At 42.3% G+C, this 21072-nt stretch overlaps 1 protein-coding gene across 5 annotated transcripts in view; it reads left to right on the forward strand.

The window, feature by feature from the left end:
- Positions 1–21072, forward strand: part of ATAD2B (ATPase family AAA domain containing 2B) — a 247273-nt gene that overhangs the window by 69220 nt on the left and 156981 nt on the right. For all 5 annotated transcript variants that reach the window (XM_073625324.1, XM_073625326.1, XM_073625327.1 and 2 more), the window contains exons 10-12: positions 2091–2202; positions 6092–6207; positions 18752–18926. In XM_073625324.1, coding sequence (XP_073481425.1) covers positions 2091–2202; positions 6092–6207; positions 18752–18926 — 403 coding nt within the window. The remainder of the gene's footprint in view (positions 1–2090; positions 2203–6091; positions 6208–18751; positions 18927–21072) is intronic.

Raw genomic sequence — 21072 nt, forward strand, 5'->3', positions numbered from 1 at the left:
CTGGATGTTTCAAAGGACTTCTGGGGGGAGGTCCTCTCCTCACAGTTGTCTCAGTGAGGAGGCGAGGAGATGTGTTCTTAGCAAACATTACTTGACATATATGTGGATGTGGATGGAAATCTGTATGCGTTCTGATGAGGGGTTGTCCCACAAGAAGCGCCATAATTATACTGTAATATTGGTGGTCGCGGGTGACAGATGTGTGTATGAGTGTGTGTATGAATGGTGCGAGTTGTTTCTGGTTGGGATGTTATTGTTCTGTACAGCTGTACTACTTCATGATTTTTGCTATATTCTCAATGATCAAAATACCTATGACATACATGTATGTAGGACAGTTTATATTATTGGTCTTCTTATTATTTCATCGTTTTTCTTGTATTATTTTTATTGCAAAAATCCAAAAATAAACACCTTTAAAAAAAAAAAAAAATAAAAAAAAAATTCCATGTACATAAGTATTCACAGCCTTTGCTCTATACTTTGTTGAAGCACCTTTGGCACCAATTACAGCCTCAAGTCTTTTTATGTATGATGATATACACTTAGCACAACTATTTTTGGGCAGTACTTCAGGTGCCTTTTGGCAAACTCCAAATGAGCTGTCATGTGCCTTACTGAGAAGTGGCTTCCGTTTGACCACTCTGTCATACAGGCCTGATTGGTGGAGTGCTGCAGAGATGGTTGGTCTTCTGGAAGGTTCTCCTCTCTCCACAGAGAAACGCTGGAGCTCGTTCAGAGAGACCATCAGGTTCTTGGTCACCTAAGGCCCTTCTCACCCTGATCGCTCAGTTTCGTCGGGAGGCCCACTCTAGGAAGGTTCCAACGGATGATGGAGGCCACTGTGCTCATTGGGACCTTTAATGCTGCAGAGAGATTTCTGTACCCATCCCCAGATCTGTGCCTCCATACAATCCTGTCTCGGAGGTCTACAGACAATTCCTTGGACTTCATGCTTGGTTTGTGCTCTGACACGAACTGTGGGACATTATATAGACAGGTGTGTGCCTTTCCAAATCATTTCCAATCAACTGAATTTACCACAGGTGGACTCCAAGTTGTAGAGAAACATCTCAAGGATTATCAGTGTAAAGAGGATGCGCCTGAGCTCAATTTTAAGTGTCATGGCAAGGGCTGTGAATTTCTTATGTACATGTGATTTTTTTTTTTTTTTTTTTTTTTTTAAATTTGCAAAGATTTCAGACAATCTTTTTTTCACGTTGTAATTTTGGGGTATTGTTTGTAGAATTTGGAGGAAAAGAAATTTAATCCATTTTGGAATAAGGCTGTAACATAACAAAATGTGGAAAAATGTCAAGCGCTGTGAAGACTTTCCATATGCACTGTACACATGCTAGGGCCAATTTAGATAGGAGCCAGTAAACCTATTGGCATGTCTTTGGAGTGTGGGAGGAAACTGGAGTACCCAGAGGAAACCCACATAGGCACAAGGAGAACATGCCAATTCCATGCAGGTAGTGCCGTGGCTGGGACCCTAGTTTCTGCCAGGCAGATGTGCTAAGCACTTGGCCACTGTGCTGAGTAGAAAATCTTTAACACTTTTGTAGTGTTTGAAGCTTTTCATCTTTTTCCCTTCTTTTACATGTTTCTGTTAGCCCTACAGAGTAAGGAATGGTTAAAACTGTCAGTTTTTTTTTTTTTTTTCTTTCTCAGCCCTTTTGGGGATATTTCACAAGGACATTAGAAAATTAGGGAAAATACTACTTAAACAGTTTTCACTGGCATTTCATGTTTGTCTCTCACTCAGTCCTGGAGACAATAGCAATCAAGACAGATAGTGTGGATTTCCCTAGCAGGGACACAAACCGCAGTAAATACCTGATGGAGGTTCTAAACTTTCTTTTTACTATCCAAAATTAGAAAAATCCCAAAAAAATAAAACTTAACCTGAAGCTTGATTCTCAGCCAAACAATGCAAGTTTTTTTTGATGGAACCAGGTTTTACTTTACTTTAAACTTGTGTATACCTTCAGTAAAACTGTCCGAAGCACAGTGACACTGTTTGCTGAACTTGTTTTCCTGAGTTTCTCTGTGGGTTGAGACCTTTTCTTGTATGTTCTATATGTTAGGTGTCTCCCTATGAATCTCACAGCTGAAGATCTAGCCAGTGGTATCGTGCGAGAAAGGGTCAAGGTTGGTGCCAGCCTTGCTGATGTAGATCCAATGAGCTTGGATCGATCGGTGAGTATTGCACTGAAGTATTATATTTAAAGCTTGTATTTATCTCTTCTAGATCTATTATGATTGAATTCTAAAATGGTAGGGCATGTTGAAGTGGTTATAAAGGCGGAGGTTTTTTTTTATCTTTTTTATTTTTTTTTAACCTTAATGCATTCTCTGCATTAAGGTAAAAATCCTTCCAAAATTTGCACCCCCCCCCCAAGCACTTATCTGACCCTGAACTCGATCCACCGCCGTCCCTCTCTTCTCACAGAAGACTTGGTGGCAGCAGCAGACAACTTGCTATGGGGGAACTCTAAGAAGAGCAGGATCCAAGATCACTGGCGGAGAACTTCAGAAGCAGAGGCTTGGGCTGCTCTGTGCAAATCTTTTGCACAGAACAGGTAAGTACAGTATCTCACAAAAGTGAGTGCACCCCTCACATTTTTGTAAATATTTTATTATCTTTTCATTTGACAACACTGAAGAAATGACACTTTGCTACAAAGTAATGTGTACAGCTTGTATAACAGTGTAAATTTGCTGTCCCATCAAAATAACTCAACACACAGCCATTAATGTCTAAACCGCTGGCAACAAAAGTGAGTACACCCCTAAGTGAAAATGTCCAGATTGAGCCCAATTAGCCATTTTTCCTCCACAGTGTTATGTGACTCGTTGGTGTTACAAGGTCAGGTATGAATGGGGGAGTAGGTGTGTTAAATTTGGTGTTATCGCTCTCACACTCTCATACTGGTCACTGGAAGTTCAACATGGCACCTCATGGCAAAAAACTCTGAGGATCTGAAAAAAAGAATTATTGCTGTACATTAAAGATGGCCTAGGCCAGCGATGGCAAACCTTGGCACCGCAGATGTTTTGCCACTACATTTCCCATGATGCTCATGCACTCTGCAGTGTAGTGGAGCCTCATGGGAAATGTAATTCCAAATCATTTAGGGTGCCAAGGTTCACCATTACTGGCCTAGGCTATTGTGGGCAGCACAGTGTACTAGTACTTTCACCTAGCAGCAAAAAGGGTCGCTGTTTCGAATCCTGACCACGACACCTTCTCCCTTTAGTTTGCATGTTCTTCCTGTGCCTGCGTGGATTTCCTCTGAGTACTCTGGTTTCCTCCCACACTCTAAAGACATGCTGGTAGGTAAATCAGATCTTGTCTAAATTGGCCCTAGTATGTATGAATGTGTGTGTTAGGGACCTTAGGTTGTAAGCTCTTTGAGGGCAGGGACTGATGTGAATGTACAATGTATATGTAAAGAGCTGCGTAAATTGACGGCGCTATAGAAGTACCTGAAAAAAATAATAATTGTCAAGACCCTGAAACTGAGCTGCAGCATGGTGGCCAAGACCATACAGTGGTTTAACAGTACAGGTTGCACTCAGAACAGGCCTCGCCATGGTCGACCAAAGAAGTTGAGTGCACGTGCTCAGCGTCATAACCAGAGGTTGTCTGTATGAGTGCTGCCAGCATTGCTGCAGAGGTTCAAGGGGTGGGCAGTCAGCCTGTCAGTGCTCAGACCATATGCTGCACACTGCATCAAATTGGTCTGCATGGCTGTCCTCCCAGAAGGAAGCCTCTTCTAAAGATGATGCACAAGAGAGGCCGCAAATAGTTTGCTGAAGACAAGCAGACTAAGGTAATGGATTACTGGAACCATGTCCTGTGGTCTGATGAGACCAAGATAAACTTATTTGGTTCAGATAGTGTCAAGTGTGTGTGGTGGCAACCAGATGAGGAGTACAAAGACAAGTGTGTCTTGCCTACAGTCAAGCATGGTGGTGGGAGTGTCATGGTCTGGGGCTGCATGAGTGCTGCCGGCGCTGGGAAGCTACAGTTCATTGAGGGAACTATGAATGCCAACATGTACTGTGACATACTGAAGCAGAGTATGATCCCCTCCCTTCGGAGACTCCAGGACTCCGGTGGCAACCTTTGAAGCGCTGGTGAACTCTATGCCCAAGAGGGTGAAGGCAGTGCTGGAAAATAAAGGTGGCCACGCGAAATATTGACACTTTGGGCCCAATTTGGACATTTTCACTTAGGGGTGTCGTCACTTTTGTTGCCAGCGGTTTAGATATTAATGGTTGTGTTGTGTTGGGTTGTTTTGAGGGGACAGCAAATGTACACTGTTATACAAGCTATACACTCACTACTTTACATTGTAACAAAGTGTAATTTCTTCAGTGTTGTCACATGAAAAGATAGAATAAAATATTTACAAAAATCTGAGGGGTGTACTCACTTTTGTGAGATACTGTGTATGTTTATTATTTGGACAAAAAAAAACAGTTACTTTTAGGGAACCAAGCAAAATCATCAGTGATCTGCTTCTGATATCCTGCAAACCTTCCATGTTGTAAGGGGCCATTGCTAATTTCTTCCTGAAAATGCTAGTCACGTTGATGTCTCTGACTGACTAGTACTTTGTCACGGACGTAAAATAAGATGGCAGATGAGGAATGTTGATGTGACGTCACAACTCTTAATCTCCATGCTTGTTTTAGATCAGTGACATGGCACATAAAGAAGCGCCTGGATCATAATCGGTAGAGAGAGAGAGCATTTTCAGAAGAGGATCTGGTAGCCTTCAATGGCAGCCTAAATGCCTTCTCAGTGTAGGTTTTCTTTCATTTGAAGTTCTGCAGAATTTACCGATGGCTGGGCTGGAAAAGCAACCGACCCAGCTTCTTAAAGCTGTGCGGGTGACTGTTGGGAAAGGTGTGTGGCATCAGGGAATGCTTATTTTTTTTTTTTTTGGGCTCCATTGTGTCACTGGAAAGGGTTAAGAGCAGTGTTGGATATATGAGGAAAGATGCTGGGTTAGGGTGTGGAGCCAAGATCTAGACTTTGAAGTGTGTTGAGCAGAGGGCTTTGGCAAGTGAGTCTGCTTAATGATGCAGCATTGCTCCTTCTGTGAATTTAATTGAACAATAATTAGGTGAGATTGCGAATAGCCTGCTGCCCTTTGATATAACACTAGGATACTTGAATATTGGCCTCAAAGTAGAATTTCAGGCAAAAACTTAATGTTTCCTTCCCCTCCTAACACCTATTTTGACTAATCTGTGTAAGAAAGATCTGTATACTTATTTTTAGTCTGTTTGTCATGTGATCTTCCCTGGCTGCAGGGGAGAGGAGAGCGCACTCGACAATGGCTGGTAATGCTTGGGAGCGGTGACATCCCCCCATAGGCTCCTATGGCCCATCTGTAATCTGCGCTCCATTTTCTCCCCTGCAGCCACCACTGGCTAACAGTGTGCAGCTGGATCATGTGACTGGAGCGGCTTGAAAAAAGATAAGTGTGCAGATCTTTCTTACACAGGTTAGTCAGAATAGGTGTTAGGAGGTGGGAGGAAGCATTTATAAGAGTAGTTAGGTTTTGCCTGGAATTCTACTTTAAAGTGGTTCTAAAGATAAAATGTTTTTTTTACCTTAAAGTGGTTCTAAATATAGAAGGTTTTTTACCTTTTATGCATTAAGATAACCACATGTGTGCAGCAGCCCCCCTAATACTTAGCTGAGCCCGATCTTCCTACAGTGATGTGTACAAGAGCCTTTTGCTGTCCAGGAATTCTTCCTCCTCATTGGCTGAGACAGCAGTGGGCACCCTTGGCCCCCACTGCTGTCAAAGTCAGTGAGCCAATGAGTGGGTGGGTGGGTGCAAGCTTGCTCCGGTGCCCCATAGCAAGCTGCTTGCTGTGGGGGCAGGGGGAAGGGGCCAGGAGCGCCGGTGAGGAACCTGAGGAGAGGAGGATCTTGGCTGCTCTGCAAAACCACTGCTCAGAGCAAGTGCAACATGTTTGATGCTTTAAAAAAAAAAAAAACGACTTTAATACATTACTTTTTGTATTTCTGATTAAACGTGTATGTTTCTGTTTTTCTTTCTAGATTCGGTTTGATCGTGTCGGAGGTCTGAGCCAGCACATATATGCATTGAAAGAAATGGTTGTTTTCCCACTTTTGTATCCAGAGATCTTTGAGAAGTTCAAGATCCAGCCACCCAGGTCAGTGCAGTTAGTCATATTTTGAGTATTTTGAAAAGAGCACCGCGGTATGTCCAGTGGGAACTTTTTCCTTCTTTTGGAATAAGTGTTAAAGCTGAACTCCGGGCAAAAATTTTGTGCCATGCGTGTAGGTGCTTTTTTTTACCATTAACTAATTTGTTGGTCTTACAGAGCATAGTCCACCTGTCTGTGACAAATCCAGCTTTATTCAGTGAAGCGCCCTCTGTCCCTCCCCCTCATTTCCTGCTCACTAGACCAGTGGCTGCTTTGTCATCTTTTCCCTCAGCCACCGGTCTTGTACAATCCCCACTGTAGTTCTTAGTAAAGGCAGGGGAGACATAATCACGCTGCTGATCACTCCTGTGGGTGGGCCCAGGAGTCTTACTCCTGGTCTGATCCGTGCTGTGTAATTAGCTTGTCTGGCCAGTACACTCCTGGTCTGTCCCACCTCCAATGACCAGACACTTCACAGACAGGCCAGGATGTGCACGGCTCAGAAGCCAGCCTTATATCTGCTTCCCATATTGCACTGTGCAGAAACCCTGTGCAGTGTACTGCCATAAAATTAGGGAGAGCAAAGCAGGGCACAGCTCTCTGGGTGAACGGAGTGCAAAGCCTCTGTGTAGCACACCTGTGATCCGCCGCACACATGTCCGGAGCCCCCCCCCACACACACACACACACACATTCTATATCCCAGGGCATGCTGGGATGTGTAGCCTTAGCACACGACAATGAACACTATTAGGAAGTGACATCTCAACTTCTGAGAAACCACCTCCTGAGCCCTGCGGATTAAGAAAGTTTCAGAGCAGAATGATGACTTCACAGCTTTCAAAACAGTGAGTTTTAGATGGTGTATGCAGTGTTGATTAATGTCAGCAGTTTTGCTTCACTGACTATACTGGACTACTGTGCAAACTTAATCACCATCCCTGAGTTCTTTGAGGGATTAGAACATTTTTTTCATTTTTTTTTTTTTTTTTTTTTTTTTGCTATCTGAGGCTCTATTTGAGAGATCTCGCTACATATCTTGGTGACAATGATTTTATCAGACTGAAAGTGAGTGAAAATCCTCCACCTGCAACACAACAAATTTAAAAATTATTTTAAGTAGATTAGGGGAACACTAGAACCTTTTTATTGCTGTGTGTGCTGATTTTCTTTTGCTTCCTGGCTAATAAAACTGTTATCATTGTTGTCAGTAAGTGAGGTTGGTGACATCTTTTATAATGGAGTCCTAGATAGTAGCAAAATCCTGATGGGGTTTTCTAATCCTTCCCAAATCTGTCTAAACAAAAAAAGAAAAAAAAAAACCTCAACTTTTCAGCCAAGAGATACATGTTCAAGTATCGGTACATTTGTTTGGCCTGTGTATTGGAAAAGCCGCTGCTTCTCTGCTCCCCAGCCACTGATCAAGTGGATACTTACCCCCACCTTGTCAGCCACTTGTGTTTCTCCCTCTGGCTTGTATGTCTTTTAATGACCTATGAGTCAGCTTAATGGACCTCTAATTTTGTCTCTGTCACCTACCCAGTCCTATCACAGAGGTCTTGTTAGCCCCTTTGTCCTAGTAGTAAAGTTAATTGCAAAGAAAAAAAATTTAAATTAAATTACCCTAAATTGTAATTGCGTGCATATAAACTATTGTGCCACACAAATATATGTTCTCTTTTGCCAAGCACACCAGATTTAGAGCAATAATTCTAGATCCCCCATTTACAGTAACTCTAAACTGATGAGCTGTAAAGGCATTTAAGTAAAAATATACTTTTAAAAAAAATTGCAAACAGGCAGGTTTTCTAAAACAGAAGGGACCTACTATGTTTCTCCTGCTTTTTAAAGTATTATTACATGCCTGTTAGTACTGTACACAAACTGTGTATGTGCAGTTGCCTAAAATTTTGGCTTCTGCTGAGTTGTATGAACCCCAGGGTATGCACAGGAGTGACGTCACTTCAGCCAATCAAAATGGCCTAATATCAAAGACCTAAAAGAACAACAGCCAAAGATGTTGGTGGCTGGTAAGGGAGCCCCAGGATAAAGTTATATTGGTTTGTGTCAGTATAGTTCTACTTTGAAAGAGGTTGTAAACCATCATTAAAAATAAACATGTTATACTTACCTGCTCTGTGCAATGGTATTGAACAGAGCGGCACCAAACCTCTTCTGGGGTCCCCTGCTGCCGCTCTCAACGACTGTTCTTTTCTGTTCAAACATATAGGAAGCCGCTTCCTATTATGGCACACCTGCGGGGTTGCTCTTGAGCTGGTCTGTGCGCATCCATAGAAGCACACAGTGTGGTACGGCTCCACCTCCCTGCTCCTGCCTCACAGGATTTGATTGACTGCAGCAAGATCCACTAGCTCCTGCTGCTGTCTCCATGACCTGAGAGGAGAGAATGCTGCTGCAGACAGGCACAGTGCTGGGTTGAAATAGGTCTCTGGGTAAGTTTTTAATGAGGTGAGGGGGCGATACTATTGTTGAGACATTTTTTTACCTTGATGCAGGGAATGCATTAAGGTAAAAGATGTATTGCCTTTACAACCACTTTAAAGTGTCGCCTAATGATAAATTTGAATACCATAATATTTAGCAATTTTATGATGCATTCAGTTTTGAGGCTTGGCTTGTTTGGTATATATTTACATAACACTACCTCCCTTTTTTTATTTTTTCCTGCAAATGAGGGTTAAAGTGGTAGGAAACATATTTTTTTTAATTTATACCTACAGGTAAGCCTATGAGGCTTACCTGTAGGTACAGTAAATTATCTCCTAAACGTGTACAGTTTAGAAGATATTTACTTAAAGTGGCATTCCACCCAAAAGTGGAATTTCCGCTCATCTGACCCCCCCCCCACTCTCCACAATTGCTACCTTTCGGGGGGGAGGGGAGAGAACATACCTTTCTTTGACAGATATCCTTTCCCACTTCCAGGAGCCTCAGCCGCGGCTATTGACGTCACGGCTGGGGCTCCCTCATCCTTCCCCTGTCGCCGGGCCAGTAGGAGAGAGGAGCGGGCCTCGCGCATGCGCAGTAGGGTTCCGGACGTGAAGCCGAAAGGCTACACTGCTGGGTACCCTTACCTGCAATCGAGGCGGCAGAACCCGACAACTGATGGAAACATCAGCTGCGGTGCCGACATCGCTGGACTCCAGGAAAGGTAAGTGTCCTATTATTAAAAGCCAGCAGCTGCAGTATGTGTAGCTGTTGGTTTCTGTTTTTTTTTTGGGGGGGGGGGGCACCTCCGCTTTAAAGCATTGCGGCTCGGTCAATGTGATGGCCGCAGCCCGCGAAGCCGGAAGGAAGATCGGGTGAAGATGGAGTAATGAAGTATATGATGCACATTATGACATTAACTAGCAGGGAGAAGATTTTATTTGTTTTTTCATGGTTTACTATCACTTTAAATTGTTTGTGTGCACAAACATTATTTTTTTTTTTTCTTGAAAATTCGTAGTTTTGATGAACCATTTCACAAATATCATGTAACATAAATTATAACTACCAAATTTTTATTTTGCCATGCCAGGAAAATCTAACGTTTTGGGGATTTTAAGTAGTTATTACTGATGCTGATTTTGTTGTGTGTGAAAAATGTATAAAATTTCTCCAGAGGGCAAGTGCTTAAATTCCATTATCGTATGTAAAAACAAATCGGTAGGAACATAGCTGTTCTGTAGTAATTGGTGGGGGCCATAAGTTGCTAGTGCTCAAGTGATTGTCCCTTTATGTATCGCAATCGCTCTTTAGACTGCCATGGATTAAACCTAATTATGTGAAAGCTGTTTAAGTAGAGGGCCAGTGCTGGTATTTACAGAGGTCATTGCAGCACAGTCGCATACATGCTGAGTAAATAGTGGGGTTTAATTTGAAAAGGAAAATAAAGATAACCCTGTTCCCTCGAACAAGCACTTGGGTGTAAACACTCAGCATAGGCAAATGACATTAACAAGTTATTGTTCACACTGGCCAATCAAATTTCTCCTATAAGCATCACTGTGTTGGGGCTTGTGATTCCTGTGGTTTTTCTGAATAACATTTTTGATATTTATATATTACAGGTAATTGTATAGCTCTATCAATTTAGGCAGCACTTTACATATTTATTATACGTTCACATCAGTCCCTGCCTTCAAGGAGCTTACAATCTAAGGTCCCTAACTCACATACATTCATTCATTCATTATACTAAGGCCAATTTAGACAGGATCCGATTACCTTACTAGCATGTCTTTGGGGTATGGAAGGAAATCCACGCAGGCACAGGGAGACCATGCAAAATCCATGCAGGTAGTACTGTGGTTGGGTGCTGCTAGGCGAAAGCGTTAACCACTGTGCTGCTATCTTTACTAGTGTTAATAATAGCTAGCCACAAGGAAATTGGGGCTTGTAGTTTCTCTGCAGCTTTGTCTGTCTCATACTGGATTTTATTATGAATAGTTATTAATCAACAACTTCTAGAGATTTAGTTTGAGGCTTTTGGCTGTCTGTAAACCTTCCCTAAGAATGTTCTTAGGGTGCCTGGCGGATCCTGTTGGGGGGGGTTCTTAAAGGGAAACTGACTATTGTGTTTATTAAAACCTCTACTACAGGGGTACTTCATACACTGGGTTCCCACAGCCATAATGGTTTTTTAAAAGCATCTTTTTGCTTTCAGGCACTGATTAAAGTGCCACAGAGGGATGCGTATTGTGGGATATGAATCGCCTGAAAACTTCAGAAAAGGAGCATAGCGCTTCGCCTGCTTATGAGAATACATAATCTTCATATGCAATATCTATTTACCTAAAGAAGTAATTGTTTTTAGTACCGACCATACTAAAAGAAAAAATTACAAAAAGCTTATTTATTTTTTTATTTATATAGGCTTCCTTCATTGAACACCTACTAAAAAGCCAGTTGATTATCTCTCTGGCTTCTGTACATTCCCATGTAACCAAAACATGCATGTGATGAGAATTGGAAATCTGAACTACTCATTTGCACACTTACCTGGGTTGGTGATTCAGAAATTGTGCAAGCTGTAGAACCATCACATTACAGCTTGACACCTGGCATTTTCACGAGGTGGTCGGCAATAAGCCCTTTAAAGCGATTTGTAAAGGATAAAGTTTTTTTTTTACCTTAATGCATTCTCCCCCCCCCCCCCCCCCCAATGCTTGCGGGATCTTGATTCAGCACTGTGCCTGAGAGCAGTGGCACTGCTCTCTCCCTCTCCTCACAGGACTAAGAGCCCTTTCACACCGAGCCGGTGTCAGCGGTAAAACGCCGCTATTTTTAGCAGCGTTTTACCGTCTGATTAGTGGCGCATTTTGGCCGCTAGCGGGGAGCTTTTACCCCCCGCTAGCGGCCAAGAAAGGGTTAAAACCGCCCGCAATGCGCCGCAATAGCGGCGTTTTGCCGGCGGTATCCCGGCGCTGCCCCATTGATTTCATTTTGGGGATTTTGGGGAGCAGTGGTGGAGGAGCGGTAAACACACCGCTCCAAAGAAGCTGCTGGCAGGACGTTTCCTGACGTCCTGCCAGCGCAGCGCTCTGGTGTGAAAGCCCTCGGGCTTTCACACTGGAGACAATGCTGCAGCTGTTTGAGGGCGGATTGCAGGCGCTATTTTTAATGCTATAGCACCTGAAAAATGCCCTCGATGTGAAAGGGGTCTTAGTGAGAGCGGCAGGAGCCAGTGGCTCCTGCTGCTGTTAATCAAATCCAGTGATGGGGGGGGGGGGGGGGGGGGGTTGCGGCTGAGCCTGCACAAGTGCCCTTTAACAAGTGGCATGCTATGGTGGCACTCAGCAGGAGAGAGGTGTGTTGGCTGGGGCACCCAAAGAGGAGTTTTGGAGTTGCTATGTGCAAATTTATTGCACAGAGGTGAGTAAAATGTGTTTTTTGTTGTTTTTTTACAATCGCTTTAATACACTTTTCTATACACCAGCTTTCTTTAAAGCCTTACAGCAGCTGATTTTTGCTTTTTTGTCAGTTCTCATTTTGTCAGGATTTTATTCAGCCTGTGCTTCATTTGAATAGAGGGATGGGAAGGCACAGTATTAATAAAATAAACAGTGTCTTGTATTTTCGGCATATGTCCCACATTGGAGAGATTTCTCATTACTTCTGTCCCCTTGACCCCCTTTCACTATTATGGGAAGTTAGGTGAAGTCTTTTCAGTAGGGTCCCAGACAAGGGTTCTAACCCTGCTCAAAAGGCCAACTCCAACCCAAGTTTTTTTTTTTTTTTTTTTTTTTAAACCTGTCATGGAAACAAATGCAGTCCTGCTATTACCAGACTCATTAAAATGTCAGTGCATGTTCTCCGTTAATGTAGCAGTGATTCTTCGAAAAGTGATTTTTCATGCAGTTACAAGCTGACTTCTCCAGGTCTTTAAGTGTAGCCACTAGGGAGAGCGCTTGGTGGCTCAGTGCAATTTTCAGCAGCTGATATCCGCCCCATAGGCAGTACACAGGCTGGGCCAACTCCAAGGGAGATGGGGAGCTCCAGCATATATACAGCATTGACAGCTCCAGCTCTGCATGTTTCCCTATGCAACACTGTAGAAGGGGGCTGTGTCCATTCCCTCCACTCAGGTCTCTGATTACTCGGCTCTCCTCTGAGCTGTGCAGAGTATGATGTCAGATCCCTGCCTCTGGAAGTTCATAAAAGCTGTGTAAATTCTGAGCTTTAAAGGGATGAAGAGATCGCTGCAGATTAACAGATCCGACTTATTTAGGAAGATTTGTTTCATCTGTATATCACCTGAATATAGTCACTTCCCTGGGAATATATAAAGGTTTACAACCTGATGAGAAGATGCAGTAAAGTAGAATCTCCTATATAGCAGTACAAATCGGGAAGCAGAGTTTGGGGGGTATATGAGCACATATACCACATTTTGGTACAATTTGCTTCAAGCAATTTACATGCTGTAAAAAAAAGACCACAAAACAAAGAAACACTGAGGAAACTAGTTGTTTCTTGTAAGTTTTCGAAACTTTGTTGTGCTATTACTTTTTAGCCATTTCTGTAGACTGACCCGGGTCACTCTCAGCCATATGGTCAACCGTAAAAGAAGTGTTTATGGACTTGCCTTTACAGTGTTTTGAAAGCCACCATAGCTCCCCAGCTGCTGTATGTATTTGACCGTCAGATGAGTTGAATACTTCCTCCCCTGCTGATTGTTGATGTGGTTCCTTCCTTCCACTTCATATGTCTTGCAGTGATGTATGAGCCAGCAGGTATAGCCACAGCCAGTGGGGAGCAAGTATCCCTACACACCTGGAAGTGTAGAATACTTGCTCCAGATTTTCAGTACACAGGCCTTGAGAAAGGTAAGTATGCACACACTACTTTTATTGGTGACCTCTTGACTAAAAATGACCCAGTGAGAGGGTCACATTTATGACTTCTCTCGAAGTTTTGTGTGTATGTTTGTATGCGTCCTGATTGGAGGGACTAGTTTTCAGTGTGTTCTGTAGAGGGTGCTGTTACCTCACAGAAAACACGGTATTTCTCTAGTTACATTTATGAAGACTGGTATAAATACAGGCTTATTCTGGTGTCACACAGTTATAATAGGTTTATTCAAACATGCATAATGCCCCCATTGGGAGAGGGTTAAATCTCCTGGCAGCAGCTGTTGCGTTGCACCAAGATGTGATCAGCCGGGGAGAGAGGGGAAGTGTGACAGCTCCGTCATTTCTCCACATTGCACGGATTAGCTGCCTGCATAACAGATGGCTGATTATAAAGCCCTTCTCTTAGTAAAGATATACTTTGGAACCCAACTCTTACCACACAACCGCATTTATACATTGTTCAGGGGACCTTCGGCCTCCAGATCTACTTTAAATGTACCTTTTTGTTTGCAGGGTAGTTGTCTTGGGGCAAAGTTAAAAACAGCGGATCTTGCTTTTTAGGTACAAGATCCACATTTAGTATTTAAAGGGGAGCTTATCGTGGTACTAAAAAATATCCTAAAATATTCTATGCATGTCTCTCCACAAAGCTTCATTGTAAAGGTGCTTATGGCTTGGTTAAGGGTGTCCTTGTTAATAAAAAGCATTTTTCTATGCAAATAATTTTTCGATTACCCTGCCACCACTTCAGTGACCTTTTAGCGACGTGCTGTACGGATGAGTCTTGCATTATCCCGAGCTCTGCCATTTCATTAGATTCAGTGCTGGCCGCTAAGCCTGTTTACCATGTTTTGTGTAGTGCTGTGTGTTACTTGGTGGAACGAAAGTTTGTGTTATTTTTTTCTCTTTTTTTTTTTATGTCACAGATCAGTGATGCATTTATGAGCTTCTCATCTCTAGCTGCTTTTTAGAATTTCAAAATGCGTACTTGTGAAATAATTCATAAAATATTTATGAAAGACTTTTTTACTATTTTAAAGTCAAGGGCATTTTTCTAGTAAAAGTAGCAAATGCCAAGGAAATTAATTATTTTTTTTTAATTCAAAGATTTTTATTGTTTTTGTCAGATATTTAACAAAAATACTACTATTAACATTTTGGTTTGATAATGTCACCATAAAACAGATATAAGACTTCTGTAAGCGAACAAAATACATTACCGGTATCTTTTTTTAAAATGTTTTTTATTTGCTCTAGGCTAAATGAAACCAACACCAAGGAAATATTTTTATTCATCTAACACAAATATTAACAGAAGCATTATTTATTTGTGTATTCTGTTTAGAAAAGCTGGATTTTTGTTTGCATCTGCCTGCTGTTAAGGGAACTACATGAACCAGCATGCCATATCAAGTGGAGGCGGTGTGCTCTGTAGTATTGGCATACTGTCCAGATTACAGTTGCAAACTCATGAGAGATTGGCATTAGCTGCTGCCGATTGGCTGTTCATAGCAGGTGATGAATGCTAAACCTAAAAGCAATGCAGTCCTGTAGAGAGCTGTGAGGTAGCATTGATTAATGCTTCATTATCACACCATGCCACAGCTGTGTGTCGGTAATATCGGCTAAATGCTACCAATCGTAGCATACGAGGGTTTTGAAATGCGGCCGTTTTTATAGCCCATACAGCACCGACGAAACATTACATGCACTTATGTTCTTTGTTAGCGCCATGTCACACAAGCAGTTTTATAGCAGCCTTAGAATTGTTCCCCCTTCTGTTTTGTTGCTAGGTAGAAAAGTAATAGTTTAAAATGCTGCACATATAGTGAGGGAAAAAGTATTTGATCCCCTTCTGATTTTGTATGTTTGCCCACTGACAAAGAAATGATCAGTCTATAATTTTAATTGTAGGTTTATTTTTAACAGTGAGAGACAGGATAACAAAAATATCCAGAATAACGCATTTAAAAAAAAGTTATAAATTGATTTGCGTTTTAATGAGTGAGAGATGTATTTGATCCCCTATCAATCAGCAAGATTTCTGGCTCCTAGGTGTCTTCTATACAGGTAACGAGCTGAGATTAGGAGCACTCTCTTAAAGGGAGTGCTCCTAATCTCAGCTTGTTACCTGTATAGAAGACACCTGTCCACAAAAGCAATCAATCAGATTCCAATCAAAGAGCTATCCAAGGATGTCAAGGACAAGATTGTAGACCTACACAAGGCTGGAATGGGCTACAAGACCATCACCATTGAGTGACAATAGTGAATTGGTGGGGAGAATCTGATCAATGATCTCAGGGCAGCTGGGACCATAGTCGCCAAGAAAACAATTGGTAACACACTACGCCGTGAAGGACTGAAATTCTGCAGAGCCTGCAAGGTCCCCCTCCTCAAAGCACATGTACAGGCCCATCTGACGTTTGCTAATGAACATCTGAATGATTCAGAGGAGAACTGGGTGAAAGTGTTGTGGTCAGAAGAGACCAAAATCCGAGCGCTTTGGTATCAACTCAACTCGCCGTGTTTGGAGGAGGAGGAGTGCTGCCTTTGACCCCAAGAACACCATCTCCATTGTCAAACATGGAGGTGGACACATTATGATTTGGGGGTGTTTTTCTGCTAAGGGGACAGGACAACTTCACCTCATCAAAAGGACGATAGACGGGGCCATGTAGTGTCAAATCTTGGGTGAGAACCTACTTCCCTCAGCTAGGACCTTGAAAATAGGTCGTGGATGGGTATTCCAGCATGAAAATGTCTCAAAACACACAGCCAAGGCAAGGAAGGAGTGGCTCAAGAAGAAGCACATCAAGATCCTGGAGTGGTTTAGCCAGTCTCCATACCTTAGTACCATAGAAAATATGTGGAGGGAGCTGATGGTTCGAGTTACCAAACTTCTGCCTCGAAACCTTAATGACTTGGAGAGGATCTGTAGAGAGGAGTGGGACAAAATCCATCCTGAGATGTGTGCAAACCTGGTGGCCAACTACAAGAAATGTCTGACCTCTGTGATTGCCAACAAGGGATTTGCTGCTAAGTCATGTTTAGTGAAGGGATCAAATACTTATTTCATTCATTAAAATGCAAATCAATTTATAACTTTTTTGAAATGCGTTTTTCTGGATATTTTTGTTCTGTCTCTCACTGTGAATCTCTTGCCGTTTGCCGCATGTACATTTACGTCGGCAGAATGGCAAGGCTGCGCAAATGGCCGTACCTGTACGTCCCTTTGAATTTCCCGCTGTGCCGGCGCTCGCGTGCTCGCGCCCGCGGGTCCTGCAGACTCTATGTCCACCGGCCTCCCGGCGATTGTGTCACGGAGAGGTAGAATGGGGAGATGCTTTTGTAAACAAAGCATTCCCCGTTCTGCCTAGTGACAGAACAGTGATCTACTGCTCTCTGTCATCCAGAGCAGCGATCACTGTCCTGTGTGTTCAAGCTCAGCCCCCTCACAGTTAGAATCACTCCCTAGGACACACTTAACCCCTTCACCGCCCCCCTAGTGGTTAACCCCTTCACTGCCAGTGTCATTTACACAGTAATCAATGCATTTTTATAGCACTGATCGCTGTATAAATGACATTGGTCCCAAAATAGTGTCAAAAATGTCCGATGTGTCCGCCATAATGTCGCAGTCATGATAAAAATTGCAGTTCCCTAATAATAAAAATGCTATAAAACTTCCCCTCTTTTGTAGACGCTATAAATTTTGCGCAAACCAATCAATATACGCTTATTGCATTTTTTTTGTTTTTTTTTTTACCAAAAATATGTAGAAGAATACATATCGGCCTAAACTGAGGGGAAAAAAAATTATATATATTTTTGGGGGATATTTATTATAGCAAAAAGTAAAAAATATTGCTTTTTTTTTCAAAATTGTCGCTCTTTTTTTGTTTATAGCGCAAAAATAAAAATCGCAGAGATGATCAAATACCACCAAAAGAAAGCTCTATTTGTGGGAAAAAAAAGACGTCAATTTTGTTTGGGTACAACGTCGCACGACCGCGCAATTGTCAGTTAAAGCGACGCAGTGCCGAATCGCATAAAAAAATGGCCTGGTCATTGAGCAGCCAAATCCTCCGGGGCTGAAGTGGTTAAAAAAAAAAAAAACCCTACCATTAAAATTATAGACTGATAATTTCTTTGACAGTGGGAAAACCTACAAAATTAGGATCAAATACTATTTTCCCTCACTGTAGTCGAGAACTCGACACATTGCAGCACACCTATAGAATAGGCAGCCTCAATAGCTACTCAGATTATCCAATACAGCTGTTTCTGATCATGGTACACTGGTTGTTTCTGCACAGCAAGGCTTGTAGCCATCTGCTGCAGCAACGATATAGTCTGCTGAAAGTCCCCGGAGAAAGCAGATTTTATTTTGTTTTGTTTTTTTTCTACAAAGTTGTTTGTGTTCTACCCAAGTAGGCTTGGAGTTCTGTGAACAAGCTGTGGTGTAAGAACTGTCAGAAATGCAGAAAATATTTAAAAAAATTATCAAAGCATTCTTAAAGGGAACCTATTGTAAGGGAAGTATGGGCCCTGCAATTGCTGACCTCATTCTGAAAATGCTATATGCAAGGCTGTGCCAAAATTCAATACCTAGTCAGACCTCCAAATTCACTTGCTGCAAATGAGTGTCAGAATTCCTGATCATTATGCTGAATCAAGGTGAGCTACTCGGACTGTATTTGAAGCCAAAGCATCAGCTTGACAGCAAGAAAACTAGCATCCTTAAAAGGAGAATATGCATTGGCAACTTTCATTATTGTCAAGCAGTGTTGGTGTCTTGCCAAGGTCTCCCCTGCTGGACTACAGAAAAAAAAAAAAAAACTTTCACTTGTTTTATGGAGATGAAAGAGGAAGGTCTTCTGTAATTCTTTTTTTTATTAATCCGTCAGGAAAGTACTGAACAGCGCTGTCAACACTGCTTGTTTTTATTGCAGCAGAGGCACTGTGATGCTCAAACTGAGAATTAGTGACTTGCTGTATTTATGCAGGTCAGCACGTATTTTTGGCACTTGCTGTGTGTGTATGTGATCTGTACCTCCATTATTTTTTTTTTAATTTTGCCATGTCATACTTTTAAAGCTTACCACATAATAATTTTACTTTTGTCCTGTGAAGATATTGGTGGACCCTTCTAATATCTGATGTTTTTTTTGTTTTTTTTTTCTCTACAGGGGATGTTTATTTTATGGTCCCCCTGGAACGGGAAAAACCTTAGTGGCACGAGCTTTGGCCAACGAATGCAGCCAGGGTGACAGGAAGGTTTCTTTCTTTATGCGCAAAGGAGCAGACTGCCTCAGCAAGTGGGTGGGAGAGTCAGAGCGTCAACTGCGGCTTCTGTTCGATCAAGTAAATTTCCTCATTTTTAATCTTTCTGGTGAAAATCTTAACATTGCAGTGCCAATGTTTGCCTCAAATGCCTAAACAACTTTGAAGAATTATTGTATATAGGTGCACCTGGGGCACATTGAGGAACATTGTTTGTGGCATCCAATACACATTCTTGAGAAAAAATAGCTGTGTAAGCCTCAGGGAAGGAGCGATACATGCGCAAATTTAGAATCTTTGTTCAGCAATCCTCTTTTGTAGGCTCTCTGAAGATCGACAGTCAGTAGGGTGTTATTTTTATTGGTAAGGACCCTTTCACACATGCCCGTTCATTTCATTTGTTCACAAGTTGTTTTTTTTTTTTTTTTAAAGAAAAAACTTGTGAAGTTTTTCATCCGTTTTACATCAGTTTTTTTACATCCACCAGCTAGAGTCCTTAAAGTGTTTGTTAACTATTTTATTCTATGCCAGCCCCCTCTATTAGAGGCTGGCATACCACACTATCCAAGTCCTTTGTAAAAACGAACGCTCTAAATACCTCTTTTGAGCTGTCTTCAGGCCGGTCATGTGACTCTCGGCCGCTTTACAGCTCAGAGACATTGCTTTTGCGGGAGGGGACTTGATCTCCCTCTGACGTCAGCCGAGGAGATCATGTGACCTCCCGCCAGAAGCAATGTCTCGGAGCTTTAAAACGGTCGCGAGTCACCTGACTGGCCTGAAGACAGCTCAAAAGAGGTATTTAGAGCGCTCATTTTTACAAAGGACTCGGATAGTGTGGTATGCCAGCCTCTAATAGAGTGTCTGGCAGTGACCAATGTAGGGTTTTATTTTTAAAAATAGTGGCGGGGGGGAGGAAGACAGACACAGCTGACAGGCAGGAAGGAGGAGGTGAGAGGTGAGCAAAGAGGATGGATACGTATGACGGAGGGACGTATTCTGACCACGGTGGTCAGGGCTGAGCAGCCCTGGTTATCGTGGTCAGCATTGAGAGGGCATACAGGAAGTGGCACGGTCAGGGATGTGTTTTTTTCACAGTTTAGAGGGGGGGCAGATTACATAGCACAAGCACTGTGCTGTGTAATCTGCTTTAAGAGACCAGAATCTGAATAATTTTTTGGGGGGTTAACAAACACTTTAACCACTTTAGTCTTGGTGCCATTTTTTCATGCAAAAACTGACTGTTGGTTTACTTTCGGGTTCTTGTCCGATCCATTTTTCTTAACAGAAGAAAAATAGGTCTTTGACTCGTTTAAAAAAAACAGACGTTGACAGAAGCAGATGTAAATGGATGATCTGTTTACATCAGTTTTTCCATAGAGGTGCATTGGTGTCTTTCTTCCGTTCATGGATCCGCATGTGTGAATGGATCCTAATTCCTAGTACACATGTGCCGAATGTTGGCAGACATTGGTCAGTTCAATAAAAATTGTCTGGCGTTCGGCCAGTGTGTATGTCAGCCGGTCCGACAGAAGCTGGTCATTTGGCCAGCTTCTGTTGGACGAGCATGCTGGAAAACCAGCAGCCGACCGACTCCTGATCAGCGCGGTCAGCCAATGGCAGAGAGCGCTGACCAGAGTGTTCTGGCGGAGGGGCTGCCCCCCTGTCAAAATACAACAGCTCAGCGGGGGAGATTGCTGTACTAACGTTGGATTGTAAGTACAGCAGCTGCGGCCGGAGCTGTCGTTTTTTTGTCATTCAACTTGCTGGGTTGAACAAAAAAAACTATTAGTGTGTACTAGGCTTAACACTCAGGGTGCAAACTAAACCAAAAATAAATGCACAGTCATTTACAACATGCTGCTAAGATATTTTCATGGGGGCATCATCCTAACTGAAACAAGTACCAAAAACATTGGCAAATAAGGTACTTTAAATATGCAAACCTGGAATCACTGACAAACCATAACAGTCATGATCGATAAAACATGCTTTTATTTATAAACCTTTTGATAAAATATCAATGGACATAGATTAAAAGGTATCTCTTTATCAGTTACGAACGATACATTCTCAAACTCGCAAACATCCCACAGTGGTGTACACGTTTTGCGGTTAGTACTGCTGCTTCAGAACTGCAGATGTTCTTTCATATGGATTCAATTAATAACCTAAAACCCATCTATAATATATAAATAATGAAATTACATGAAACATTCATAAACACAAC

This window comes from Aquarana catesbeiana, linkage group LG04 (genome assembly GCF_042186555.1).
Source record: "Aquarana catesbeiana isolate 2022-GZ linkage group LG04, ASM4218655v1, whole genome shotgun sequence".
Taxonomy (NCBI): Eukaryota; Metazoa; Chordata; class Amphibia; order Anura; family Ranidae; genus Aquarana; species Aquarana catesbeiana.